The sequence below is a fragment of the Protobothrops mucrosquamatus genome, unplaced genomic scaffold (genome assembly GCF_001527695.2).
Source record: "Protobothrops mucrosquamatus isolate PMUCROS unplaced genomic scaffold, P.Mucros_1.0 scaffold183, whole genome shotgun sequence".
Classification (NCBI taxonomy): domain Eukaryota; kingdom Metazoa; phylum Chordata; class Lepidosauria; order Squamata; family Viperidae; genus Protobothrops; species Protobothrops mucrosquamatus.
Window position 1 is genome coordinate 68,862 of NW_015386542.1, and position 14,941 is coordinate 83,802.

Below are 14,941 nucleotides of genomic sequence, written 5' to 3' on the forward strand. Positions count from 1 at the left end.
TTATACTCGGGTCGACTTATACTCGAGTATATACGGTAATTATTAAATAGTATATGACTAATATTGTTACAGAGCAAGACATATAACCTGATAAAATTTTCAGACTTTGCTATTTTGAATATTATCATTTATAATATCCAAATAAATCAACTAATGCTCATTAAAATTATAAACAAATCAAATCAAACAAATTAGAATAATACTATCTTTAAAAATATCCCTTCCAGGATTAAACTTGAACACATTCCGTCAATTTGCAAAAGGCAGAGATAAAGTTTTTTAGCTTGGAATATAAAAGCATTTACTTAAACATCTTAGCCATTTTCGGGACTGCTGAATGGCACACTATAGCAATACAACTGATCCTCCTACATAACCAAGCTTTGTTAAGACACTTTTAAAATTTAAGGCATATAAACATAATGCATATATGCCAACAATAATGAAAGTCAGATTCCACCAGATAATAAAGAAAGATATTCAATCTTGTATATATAAAATTGTACCTCTAGGCCAGGGGTCTTCAAACTTGGCCCTTTTATGACTTGTGGACTTCAACTTCCAGAATTCTGGGAGTTGAAGTCCACAAGTCATAAAAGGGCCAAGTTTGAAGACCCCTGCTCTAGGCCTTTTATATTAATTTATGTAGAATGATGTTCTTAAGTCTTCCAAAGTGGCTGATCTTTGTTTGGTGTTAAGTTCAGATTCAGAGTGAAAACTAGGGTCAGTGAATGGCAATACATAATGTCATTTACCTATCAAGCATTTTGGTACTGGCCCTTTCCAGCTTTTCCAATATTTGAGGAAGTTGAGTATCATCATCACAAGCAGATCCCCAACCTAGCACACGTGCAAGGTCATTGCCGGTACCTAAAGGCAAGACACCCAACTGGCACTACGTATAGGAAAGGAAAAATAAAAACATAGCATAACCAAAAGAGCTTCACTGAAAACAGTCACAAAAGAAAAACACTGAAGAAACTCATTCTAATTTCATTAATGCGGAAAGATGCATGAAATAAAAGTACACGATAAAAAGATTAATGTGTCATTCATACTATATCGAAATTTTTCCAGGTTCTCCCTGCCAGCTCAAACTTCCTCAGTGAATATCTGATTTGTGCACTCCCTTTACACATATGGTATTTATTAAAATGTTTTTTTTGCATCATTCTTTTAACAGATCTGTTCAAAAGGGATTATTTGAAGTCTTTTTCATCATCTTTTCAATCTTCACTTGGGATTGAATTGTATAACTTTTATTTTAAAACTTTTCAAAGTATCTAACATTTTTGTTTTCCTTTTTTACAAGCCTGGCAACAACCAAAACAAAGCTGCTATTTCTTAATAGGGATGGATGGCGAACTAATTTTAATTATGGATGTTATTAAGAATGCTTTTAATCTCTGGTGAAAGATTAACATTTTAGTTTTACTGCTATGATGTTTTGCCATCATAACTAATTATCATAAATAATTGTGCTTAATTAGCAGTATCTTCTAAGAAAATAGCCATTTTAAGCCCAGGAATCATTTCAAATATGTCAGGACAGAACTCCATTTGGCAGGCTGTTTATGCACAGCTAATTAACAATGTGGGACTTCCCAATTTTATCAGGAAAGTGCGACTAAGGGTTGGGAATTGCAATGATCTAAAAAGTTCCTTATGATGACCAACTCTGTATAAATTGCTAGTTGTACAGGACAGTACCTTTGAACTTTCAAGGGTTTATTTGTCCCACACAAATTAATGAACAAATTGCTGCATCCCATGTTAAAATTGAAAACCCCATATTTGCCATATAAACTTTCAAGTTTAAATACTTCATTATTTTTCATAACATTTTGGCATGAATCATGTTTGCCCTTTGGGGGGGGGATTTATCCTTTTTCACTTAGGGATAAACACTGTGGGATTAGAAAGGCACCTGTTTATGGAGACTGAGGCTATCAATTTCAGAGAGTACCCATCCAACGCTTCCATCCCCACCACACACCAGAATTCGGAAAGTGTCGAATTTCTGAAATAAACGTAAACTGCAAAGGGGAAAAAATTACCATTAAACATATTATTCAAAATTGAGAATGCTAGGAATCCACTGTATGCATTTTCTGCACAGCAATAATACAAAATATTTATTGGATTTTTAATTAATCTGAATACGTTTCGAGTTACAGGGTCATATAATGAACATAGTACAGTTCTTTATTAAGCAGATACATCTTCTAAAAAAAAACAGTTTTGTGCATTTCAACACACAAATCACGTTATGGAGCTTTGTAAAGGAGAAGTTATTTTTATTCCAGATGTGAATGGAATAAATACACATTGGACAACTGCTCAGTGAATAAGCACTTGCTTGGCATGCAGAAGATGTTAAGTTAAAGTCCCTCGGTGGCAACTTTTACAGTACTAGGCTGGATAAATAAATAATTTGATACGATTTAAAATATTCATAAATATAAAATAATTCTTATTCAAAAACATAATTAAATATCAATTAAAACAATCAAATATAAGGAAATGACAACAGTTCTGAGAAGACTTCCTTTGTGTTGTATCGTCCATACCTATTGATAAGATATACTCACTAAAATAACCTAAATAATAATGGCAGTGCAGTGTTTCATAGGAACAAATTTTGATATATGAAGGTAAGCTCAATATAAATGTGGACAAAACAGAAACACTGTTTTGTTTTGAGCCTGAACCAAACACGTTGCATTTCAGAAGTTCAGTCAAACCATTTTAGGAGGATTGTGATTTGGCAGAAGTACCAGGTTTCAGCCAATAAAAAAATCTGGAAGGTTGCTGTGACAGAGTAGGGCAATGCTGTTGCACTTACCCTCTTTTCTCTTCCACTGTCTCTTCCCAATCCTCACTATTCACTCTTAGCCAGCATCCATTTATTCTCCTATTCTCACCTACCAATTTAACCCCCTCAATTTCCCAGCAATCATTTTTTCCTATCTCTTCTGAACTATGTGGCATCACTCAATAGTCCTAAAACAATTTCTGCTCCTACACTGCTCAAAAACTTTGGTCCATAATACAACTCATCTCCAGATCAAACATACATGCACTTTACCTGTATGCCCACACCAAAAGCAATGTTTCAAACTGTTCCAAATTGGTTATTCTGAGCAGAAGATAAGAATGGTTATTTTTTATAAATAGAATGCAATTTGCCTACCCAAGATGAGGTCCTCCATTCATAAGATCAAAGACTTGTGCAGGATTTAACAGTTGTTTAAATCTTCGAAGGAACTTTACACCCTGGTTGTCTCCACTTTTTGAGTTGACAAAGACCAACAAAGGGCTTGTACAAGAAGGAGGACAAGTGGCTTTCCAAAAACCTGGAAGAAAAAACAATGATTGAGGAAGATTAGTAATTATACATTTACAGAAGTTTAATTATAATTATTGTTTTACGATTATGGCCTCACCTAAACGATAAACTGATTTTTAAAAATTATTTTAAAAGTAATTAGTTTGAAACAGAAGTATATAAAATGCAGATCAGATTTGGAATAAAATGCAAATCTTTTTTAAGGGTCCAGAAAGCTAGAATATTCTATTTCTTCTTAGGAATATCCTATTTCTTCCTTCCCATCACCAGGTGTTCCAGTTCTTTCATCTAACTGTAGCTCAGTATGCCATGACCAATAAATATGTTCAGTCATCAGAGAATACTTCTTAATTTCTGCTCTTATTCTTCCCTTAGGACAACACTGACAAACAGTAGCAATTATAATGACTTACCATCAGAATCAATGCTATTGAGAGCTGTGGGAGGGATGACAGACACTTTACAAAGGCCAAGGGGGCATTTTGTTGGTAATAAGTCTCTGCATGAGGTATGTACCTGTAACAATAAAATCACACCCATTAAATTTTGTAGCACCTGGTTTCTGACTTTTCATTTGCTTTTCTAATATTTTTCCTACACAATAATACAGACATAAAATATTAAGAAATTTATTATGTTTAAGATTTGCATTGAGGATACAGTGATACATGTAACATTGTTCTGTATTAAGTTGTTCATAATTAAGGTATACCTTGCCAAAACACAGGACAGCCTATTAAGACAAGGCCATAGTTAAGTTTCAAATTCCAAATGTGAAAGAATTCAAGAATATTTATTACTTTTTCAAATGAGATTTTTTTAATAAGGCACTTGTAAACAAGCCAACCGTTTACCAAATCTCCTTTATTCAATATAAGAAAATTCTATGTGCTAACAATATTGCAGCTTGACACTTAGTAGAATTTCTCCTGGTCATCATTTTCCACATTTTATTAAGAATGGCATTTTCTCATAACTAGTTAGAAGAATGGTATTTGGCAAAAAAGAAAAAAAAACTTGAAATCCTTCCTCAACTTATGAAAATACACCGGTAATATATACCAAAGGAGAGCTGAAACTCTCAGCAATGCACCATAATTACTTACCATGGCTTTGCACCAAAGACAACGCCAGTCTTGCAAGCGTAGGACACTGCCACATGTTTTATCACACACTGTACATTTGGCACTCACAGGTAGATTTCCCTCCAGCCACTGGTGTGGCATTGAAATCTATTCAACCAGAATTAAATTTTTTAACAAGAAGTTTAAAAGCCATTACAATATAAACAGATATTTCTTCACACGCAGAGCATAGAAATCCCTTATTTTATAACACTTTCAATATAACATATATTCATGTAGTTTGGAATACAGATCTGCTTTCTTAAATGCCTAAAATAGTTATGATGGATTACATCAAGATTGTAGGATAGCAGTGAATATATCCAGGCAGATTTTTACAAATCCAGCTTACTAGTTCATTTTATGGGTTCCCAAGAAAACTAAATAATCAAGTGTTGTTTCTTCTTTTCCTGAAATTTCTCTTATGCTACTATTTAGAGAAAATGAGAAACAAAGTACTCCTCTCTTGCTTAACATATTCAAATATTAGTGCAACTTACAGAAATCTCTCCCTCCCTCGTCTTTGAACAAAGCCCCCCTCCCTCTCTCTCTCTCTCTCTCTCTCTCTTTTCTCTCTCTCTCCTTCCCTCCCTCTTTCTCTCCCTCTCTCTCCCTAAGCCAGGAGTCTCACAAATATGATAGGTTGTATTTATGCTAGGGTTTAAAGAAGGTAGTAAGCAGCAGCAGAGATTTTACTTGAAGCTCTTTTTTACAGTAGTATCAGAAAAGTATTTCTATACCACAACTTATATATCTACCATGGGGCTCAAAGAATGCAAAAAATCTTTTTTCAGTCTTGCTACTTCTAGGATTAACTATGGTTTATTGTTTAGTCACAGATGAATTAAAACAGATCTCACCTCTTCTTCAAGGCTTATTGAATTCCAAAAGACTTGGAAAGAGCCAGGCAAAATATTCTTCAAGTGTCTGTTTGGCATTTCTTTGATTATTGGCTTGAGATATTTCCACCATCTCAAGATCACCAAAAATTTCTAACCTCAGGAGCAGCTCATTTTTAAATAAACAGCATACAATAGTTCCTGAACTAGGAGCATTATAGAAATGTTCCGAAAAAAATAAATACTCCTGCACTCCAGAAAATTAAAAATGTCCCTCACTGAAACCTTCAGAGCAGTGGTTCTCAACCTTTTTAATGCTGNCGACCCCAAATGGGGTCCCGACCCACAGGTTGAGAACCACTGCTTCAGAGTGTCTTAGCAGGGAAGCCCCCTATTCAGTGTGCTTTTAATATCTTTGGTAAAAATCACCCTTTGAAAAATGTTGTTTTACATACCCCATCTTCCTCTTCAATGATATCCTTCCCAATGGATGCCAGCGTTGTCCATTTGCAGTTATTAGTTGCCCGGACAGCACATCTCTTGTGAGCCTTAAATTTGCACACTAACAAAAAAAAAGTGTCTATGTATTGGGGAAAGCACATAATGAATTAACCTGTGAGAAATTGTATTTCCCATCTTTTCCATTCCTCATTTTTGGTGTCTGTTTTTGTTTGCTTATTTTTGTTTTTTGGTGTCTTACTTACTGGCAGAATCAGGAATTCATAAACTGGAAGCACATATAGAATCAAACAAGTTTTATTCTGTACTATTTAACTTGGCTGTAGTTATTTATTTTTTTATAAGTTGTATGAGCCTCATTTGTCAAATGTCAGGATATGAAATCAAATACTTTATTCTATTAAAACTCTTTTGACCTTTATTATCTACCTAATGGATAATAGATTTTATAAATTATTGTAAGCCCATAATTTCATGTGCCAAGCAACATATTATAAAAATTTTTTTTACCTTCACAGGAGAGTCCATGAGATGTGACCCCAGATAATGCCTCTCGACACACATTGCAGTATGTTGGACGTGCATGTGAGCAAGCATACCAGTTATGCATTCCTGAAAAATGGTCCATACTGTACTGGGTAGACTGCAAATTAAATTCAAACAAACCTAAGATTATTTAAAAATAAATGTAACATAAAATAAAATACTCATTTTAATTTTATAAATCTAGTTTTGTGTCAATACAAAATATATTAAATACATAAAAATTGAGTAAGAATGCCATCTCATATTCAAGTAAGGAGAAAAAGGTAAATAAACTGAAGAGTACAGTGGGGATCAAATGGATTCTTCCAACCTATGCATTATAAAGATTAATGAGAGAGCAAGAAATGGCCACCCCAATGAATTTTTAATTAGGATACTAGTGCATAATCTTTGGATTTGGCTTGGCTGATAAACTTTAACAGTAGCCACTAGAAACAAGAGACTGTTGAAACTTATAACTTCTGTATGGGAACTTTCACTGTTTTCTTTAATAACAGGGAGCAACCTATCAATATAATGTTATAAGATAAGATTACATACCTGCTGATTTGAACAATATTATCTGTAGATTATATATTATAGAATTATAATATACAATATATATAATATATTATATATTATAGATCTCTATAAATTATCAACGTTTACTATTGAAAATTTATTCTTTAGAGCTACTGGGAAGTAGTAGTTGCTTAACAGGACATGTAAACTTTTTTTCAAATTAATTGTTAAAAAGAAAAATATGCTGGAAAGGTGCAGGAAATATATTTCACATTCATAGTTTTCTAAATGCACTGCAGTTTTATAGCAGAAAATTATCTCAAAAGACAACAAAGCAAAATATTTTTCCTCAGATAAAAAAAAACTACAGTATTACTCTTTTAAAAGAATCAGTATTTATTCGCACTGAAAGATGTGAATTACTATTTTTTAAAAAAGGAAAAAACTGCAATGTGACTCCAAAACTATTTCCTGAGAGAAGGCAAAGAAATATATATTTGGGGCTTAGAAAGGGACAATCTTTCCACCATAGCTTCTCCTTACCCTGTCACTATGGGTGAAGGTTGGAGTTGGAAAGGCAGGAAACAATCCTGGTATGACAGAACCATTGTGTAGTCTAAGGCCAGATTGTGCAAAAAGCCAGGCCAGATGAAAACATTTTCTAAAACATTTGTTTAAAAGGCTAATAATAGAAAGAGGCTTAGGATTTAAATACTGAGGCATTTAGATGACCTGCACTGTTCCACACTTTTGAGTTTTTACAAATTGTAAAGATCTGGTGGATTCTGCCAGGCCCTTGGTTAGGATGATTCATGTGTGTAATGCTGTCCCCAAAAGGGCTATTCGATTTTATACAATTCTGTTTGTCACAGCCGAGGCCCAAGAAGACAATACGGGTGCATCTAATTGTTGTCACCCATTTAGCACCACTGGGGGAGCATGTATAGCTTAAGCTTAAGGAATGCTTTAGGACGGTGACTGAGCCTATTTGGTTTTTAATTCTGTATTCCAGTCAGCTGCGTTCTTCTTTTTCTTATTTTTTTAAATTGTAAGTCACCCAGAGACCCTGAAGAATTGAACAACCTCAAAAATGGAATGAATGAATGAATGAATACTGCATTGAGTATGTACCACCTGGATGCTGTTCTTCATTTTATTAAGACTGCTTATATCTGCAACAAAAACTCTTTTCTAGTCAAGTCTTTGAATTCCTGTGGTTTCATCAGATTCAAGAGAAAATTATTGTTGGCAAACTTTGTGACAACAGAACTATTAAATTTGGCTCTTAGTTACATGTTACATATTGGTTAGTTTGTGTATATTTATTTAGTTTTTTTATTTCTTTTGATAAAATATGTATTAGTAACTTATTTCTGGATTTACCTTGGTGAGCTATTAATATAGTAGTAAGTCTTCTAAATATACAGTCTATTGGAAAAGCCTATCACATTAATAATAATATGTAATACAGGTAGTCCTCAACTTACAACAATTCATTTAGTAACTATTCAAAGTTACAATGGCACTGAAAAAAGTGACTTATAAGTGACTTATTTTGCACACTTAACAACCCTTGCAGCATCCCCATGGTCACATGATCAAAATTCAGACATTTGGCAACTGACTTATATTTATGATGGTTGCAGTTGTCCCAGGGTCATGTGATCACCTTTTGCCACCTTCTGACAAGCAAAGTCAATCGAAAAACCAGATTCACTTAACAATCATGTTACTAAGTTAGTGACAACCTGCAGTGATTCACTTAACAACTATGGCAAGAAAGGTCATAAAATGGGGCAAAACTCACTTAACAAATGTCTGACTTAGCAACAAAATTTTAGGCTCCATTGTGGCCATACGTCAAGGACTATCTGTATATTTATACTAATAAACGAATAGGCCTTTTATCTACACCATCATACACTTCCCTATGTCTTTTATAGGCATCAGAAAGGGGCAAAAATATAGTGAGCCTCCATGCTGAAAAAGATAATTTACCATTGTTGAAAACTATTCTCCTTCTGAATACACTTATGACAACTGACCTCAAAGAATACTATCATAACGGATGAAACGTACAGCACATAAGAAGCAATAAATATCATGATGCACTGTTCCATAATGTAAGAAATGGATCCATATTTTTATCTAACATCACCTCAAAATGTTCACGATTCTGTACAATTTTTAGTGCAGCAATCCAGTCTTCCATTTCTTTTCTGTTGTCAGCACATAAGATGAGTTTTCGACATGGGGTAATAACCTGTAAGATAAGAAAATTATGTCCAAACCCCAGAAATATTAAAAAAGAAAGGAAACAACAAAGACCTATCTCATTAGGGTTTCAATTTTCAAAACGACAGACTACTTTATCAGAGGTAGTAGATTCTGGAGAGATAAAGTATGCTATGATACTCTAAGATAACACTTTTTATATTGTTTATTGGAAACTGTTCAGAGTGATTCTGGATAAATGTGTCAGTGCAACATATAATTATAGTATATGATTAGAGATACAAGTGAGTAGAGATATCCTACTGCACACATTCATTATCATCGCCCCCCCAATTCTGTATCCACACACATTCATACATAATACTTTCACTCAAACTCACCACAGTCTCCAAGACATGAAGACACATTTACATTCTACAATTAGAGTTTAAATCAATCTCTGAGGAAACGAAGTAGGCTGTTTTAAAGGTTTACATGAAAAGAGTTAAAACTCAAGAGATTCTCTCGAGGACAGAAACAATAACAACTACAAAAACCCCAAGACCACCTCTTCTCCAACTTTTCACTGCTTCAAACATTCTCCATTCATTGTAATATGGCAGCAGGATACGTTCCCAACCACTATTGCCACCATAGGCATGCAATTTGCCTTGCTTCAATTGATAAGTCTCTCCTTTTCAAACAAAATATTTGCATTCCCATGTTGGAGAAATGAATACACTTCTTCAGCTTTTGAAATATGTGCCATGCAATTTTCAATATATACACAAATAAATAATACTATGTGTTTTATAGATACATATACAAAGAGGGGTCTATGAAAGTAATGAGCTACAGTACGGTATAAATCCTCATTTGTATGACGTATATCTAATATGGCCTAAGAGATTCTGGCCAGATTGGTTCTAAAATCAAAATTGATTTTATCTAACATACACATGTACATACTTTATAGAAACATACTAATATCCATTCTCTGCTTTCTGTTTTACTTACCGGTCATCCAAAATGTAACAGAACAATTACTCTACTGTGGCTTTTGCAAACAACTGGGAGTCATAAACCTTGCTTATCTAGGGAAAAAGGCAAGGAATCTGATCTACCTATAAATCCTGAACCATCTTTTGCCTATCTCTGAAGTAAAGAGCACAAGAACAATACATTATTTGCCACGTTCATGTTTAAAGTATATTAAATATAAAAGCCAGTAGAAGCCAAACAATCTAGGGTACTGAGCCATACATTAAATAAGCTATATGCTCAACCCTATAAAGACCAAAGGATTTCTCAACCCTATAAAGACCAAAGGAGCTCCCAAATAATAGATAATAAATATGAAAGTACAGACAGAAAGTAGCATTCTGTGAGGCATACATCGAGATAATCTGCCACAAAAAGACAAAGGTACAATAAAATTAGCACACAATTAGATTAAATTATTACAATTATTAAATTATTACAATTAGAATTTGTAATATTTACCTGACAGAGCACTCCTGACAGAAAAAACAGCAATGGTTCCTTGAATGCGTAACATTTTCCCTGTATTTACAATTTATCTCTAATTTCTAGTTTTTGTAATCTATAGTAAAATAAATCTATGACAATATTTAGCAATATTTAAAGATAGGATTTATCCCAGAATCCACTAATCTGGGATTCAGTAGTTTGAGTTACCGTGACCAACTTAATTTGGAAGTAAAATTATGGCTATAAAAGGCAGATTATGCCTTTTCTCGATATGAATTAAATTACTATCTATTTCCTATTAGGTGTTAATGAAGATACATTTAAGCAATTAAAGGAATAGGTCAAATAATGAAAAGAAATGAGATGGAAAAACAGGCAGAATATGTTAAATTGTGATGGAATACAGTAGTCTGGATTCCCAGGAGAGAGGGGATAAATTCCAGAACACTAAGAAGCAGCTCAGTTCAGATAGTTTGTGTAACAGAAAGAGGGTGAAGACAGAACCTTCCTAATAGTTTTCAGAGTATATGCTTGATGTAGATAGCTGAATACTTCATTTTGGCAAGATTCTGTCTATAGGAATGGAATAATAAAGAAATCTGCTAGGAAGTATCACCATGTGTTTCTCCATTTTTTGGATCCGTCAAAAAATAGATTGTTCCCAGATTATTAATGCACGGGTGTAGAGCACTAAGAGGGCAGAACCAAGGGATTTTCTAAAAGGTATGGCCTGAAACAAGGTATCATCATCTCAGGCCTAATAAATCCCAACACAGGCCATAGCCAAAAATTAGGAACTGTACATATACAAACAGGTAAATCAAGACAGTAAGCTATCCAGCAGTCTGACCACCAAATCAAACACAAGCATGCTGTCAAAAAAGGAGTGTATAGTACAAATTTTCCTGGAGGGTTACTTTATAGACAGGAAATGTTACAGATGAGATTAACCTCAAATGCAATCTGTGAATCCATGACAGGACATAAAAATAAACACGTACCCTTTATTGCTATTAGTCCCCCTTTACAGCAGACATCATACAGATACAGGAAACATACAGACAAAAATATCCTGCAAAATAAATACACAAAAAGGTTGATCTAATTCAGCAATCCCAAAATTAGAATGCATACATAGAAACAACAGTCTATATACAGACAGCTGAATTCCAATATGTTCTATAATAAGAGCCTATTATTTTGTTGGCTAGGAATGATGAAGATTGTAGTCCAAGTCATCTGAGTGGCACCAAATTACAAAAAAAGAATATGAGAATAACTAGATCAACCTTTATGTGTTTATAATATACAAAAAATTGTCATCTATCCATCTATATATCAGGAGAGAAACATATCAGATTCATGACAGAAATATATCAGATTCAAACTCACTGTCTTCTTGTCTTTCACTATCACAGACACAACGTATTTACTAATGCATGTGGAAAAACCAGTATGAAGCACAGAAAATAAAATATAAGAATACAAAACATAAAACAATTATCATATTGCTTCCATGCTGAACTAGTTTATTGAGAATAATATGCATATTAAGCCAAAACACAGGCTGTTTTAGATTGAAGGCCACCACCATCTGACACAAATTTTCTGTATACGTCATTCTACCTCAGGGCAATCTAAATAAATATATACAATAATCAAATTCTTCATATCATTGCTAATCTCATTAAAATAAACATAAGCCCTTAAAGAAAAATTGAGGAAAAAGGAATAATTAAGAGCAAAATGAATATGCAAAACAAATTTCTTTATTTCAAAATGCTAAATTAATCTCTATGTTCCCCATTTTGCTTTTATTATTATTATTATTAAAATAATCTCTTTTTTAAATTCATTTCAAAAGAGAAAGAAATTTAAGATTTATTGTCTCATTTTGATTCTGTCAAAAGAAATTTTTATCCACTTTCCAAACATTTGTCAACTGCTCTGAACATTTTCCAAAAAACAAAACAAAACAAGGGCTTTGGTAAAACATGCAGTAAAATGTCCCTTTTTTGAGACAAATCTCACAATGACCAAGAAACAGAAAAACAAATTAATGCCACATTGGCTGGGTCTAAATTAGCTTAAAATATGTAGAAACATACTTCAAACAAACTTTGAGGTAGTCAAAATGAATCTGCTAAATATAGCTATCCTGATGCAGCCGGCTTCTGAAAACAGCCAACTCTGTGTGTGACAGAGACTGATAACTATAGCTGTTTCCTCTTTACTCACATCCTGCTTGAATACAGCTTTGTATATTATTTGTCAGTTTGGAATTTCAGAACTTTAAAAATAACAAGCTATAAGTAGAATGTAAAATAAAATGTAATTCTGCAGATCAAACTGACTAATAACTTTGGGTTTAATAGCCACATAATTAATGTCAAAATTAGATCTATGCACTTCTGTTATTTCAGTTACTATAAAGGTCCCATTTAATTTTTTTTATCAGTGAGGAAAATCAAGAAATTCTCACTAGCACAATTATAAAATAAAAGATTTGATGGGATAAACATATCATCAGAGTAAAAACCAAAGGGTAGATGGAAGCCCCTAATATAAAGCTAACAATTTAATTAAACATAGCATTAAAATATATCTATTTCACAAAAGGAAAACAGAGAATGACAACTGCTGAGGCTCAAATATCTAAGAAACCTACCACAAAGAATTCAAATGATAAATCACATATTTGAGTCCCAAAAACATATACAAGAATGGAATTAAAATCAATTCATAGAGTAAAAGCTGATGATTTGGAGAAAAATCCTAAAACTAATCAAATAAACAGAGGCAAAACTAATCTTGCCATCCCATGGAAAAATAGATACATTTTGAAGAATTTGTCCAAAGCACAAAAAACAAGTTGTCTCAAAATAAACTTTTCAGAACTAAGAACTACTTCTTAGTAGTTAAGAACTGCTACTTCCTACAATTGCTCACATACATAGGCAAAAGCCCACAGAGTTATTTCTTCCCTCCCTCTACTCTTTTTAAAAAGAAAATTTAATTGGCTGGCTGGGCATGTAAAAAAATGAATTTCCAATCTACTTCTTTCTTTTTCAGAGAATATGCTTGATTCATTTGATGATCAGGGGAATGCTATAGAATGGAAGGAATGAAGGCACAGCATCACAATTAAGCTTCAGGAGACATAAAAAATGAAATAGAAGGAGTACATGATTCAGCAGGCAAGTGCAGAGTTGATGGGATACTGTGGTATCCACAGATACAGATCAGTGATACAGATCACTGATCTTAAGCTTTCTGTATCTAAATAATGTAAAATGTATGCTTTTATTACAATTGTCACATATATTCTCTAGTATAATGCAGAAGTTGGGACAGTTGCTGACTTGTAACCAGATGTAATTTTCTAAAACATGATGCCAATGAACAGTGATGTACAAGATATTTGAAAGTAATTCCCAAACCTGTACAATTTTATATAAAATTAACAATAAACAGAACACTATAATCCAGATATAAAAATAAATAGGCAATTGTAAATCATTTTCCTACATTTTCCTTCATTAAAAGGAAAAAACTACTACAAAAATTACAAAATATACTTTGAGAATTGTATGTGAAATCAACTTTAAGTGCAGAATTTAATATTTTTACAAGCTGTATCTTTCATTAATCATTTAATATCTTTTGCAAGAAACTTCAACTTACTATGGTATTTAATTATTTTTTCTAGACTCTTGTTTAAAACAATCAAAATAGCTCATCTTCTCAATTATGGTATATAGTTATTTCTGTAAAGTTAGAATTGGAGATTTTCTTTATATGAAATGTAAAGAAATATATTACCTAGAATACGAAGATCATCTATTAGATAATATAAGCCAAGAATATGTAGAACCATCTGTTTCTCCCTCTTTTTGACACTACCTCCTCTGTCCATCAGATACATAAACACATACCTATTTTCTTTTATTCTCTCAACTTCTTTTCCCAGAGATCTGAACTGACCACTTAGACATACTAGGTTTCTGAAGTAAAGCCTAGGATGTCAGTGAGCCAATTTCCACTACAGAACAATGGGAATTATTTCCTTTCTGAAATACCAGCCTGTATTTAGCACTGACTGCTTGATATCTGTACAAATTTAATAGGGGAAAAAAAGAATAAGTCTGCAATAGAAAGTCTGTCTGTCTGTCTCTCTCTCTCTCTCTCTCTCTCTCTCTGTGTGTGTGTGTGTGTGTGTGTGTATCAGTGCAAATCAATATTTGGGGGGAGGGGGAGGAAGACTACACAAATTGGCAAATAGATTCTGGACTGCCCTTAATTTTACTAGAAAAGAATTAAACTATTATTTAAGGTAGCTATTTTGCTTCTACTACTATGAATAAGCAAAGACACTTTCTTTATCCACAGGGATAAGAATGTGATCTGATTGACATACC

The 14,941-nt window shown here is 33.2% G+C and overlaps 1 protein-coding gene across 1 annotated transcript in view; it reads right to left on the minus strand.

The window, feature by feature from the left end:
- Positions 1 to 14,941, minus strand: part of DGKD (diacylglycerol kinase delta) — a 65,255-nt gene that overhangs the window by 21,256 nt on the left and 29,058 nt on the right. Inside the window, exons 4-11 of the mRNA XM_015813706.2 lie at positions 8,977 to 9,081; positions 6,282 to 6,414; positions 5,768 to 5,874; positions 4,456 to 4,581; positions 3,763 to 3,865; positions 3,194 to 3,356; positions 1,928 to 2,036; positions 756 to 895 (exon numbers count right to left, since the gene is read on the minus strand). Coding sequence (XP_015669192.1) covers positions 756 to 895; positions 1,928 to 2,036; positions 3,194 to 3,356; positions 3,763 to 3,865; positions 4,456 to 4,581; positions 5,768 to 5,874; positions 6,282 to 6,414; positions 8,977 to 9,081 — 986 coding nt within the window. The remainder of the gene's footprint in view (positions 1 to 755; positions 896 to 1,927; positions 2,037 to 3,193; positions 3,357 to 3,762; positions 3,866 to 4,455; positions 4,582 to 5,767; positions 5,875 to 6,281; positions 6,415 to 8,976; positions 9,082 to 14,941) is intronic.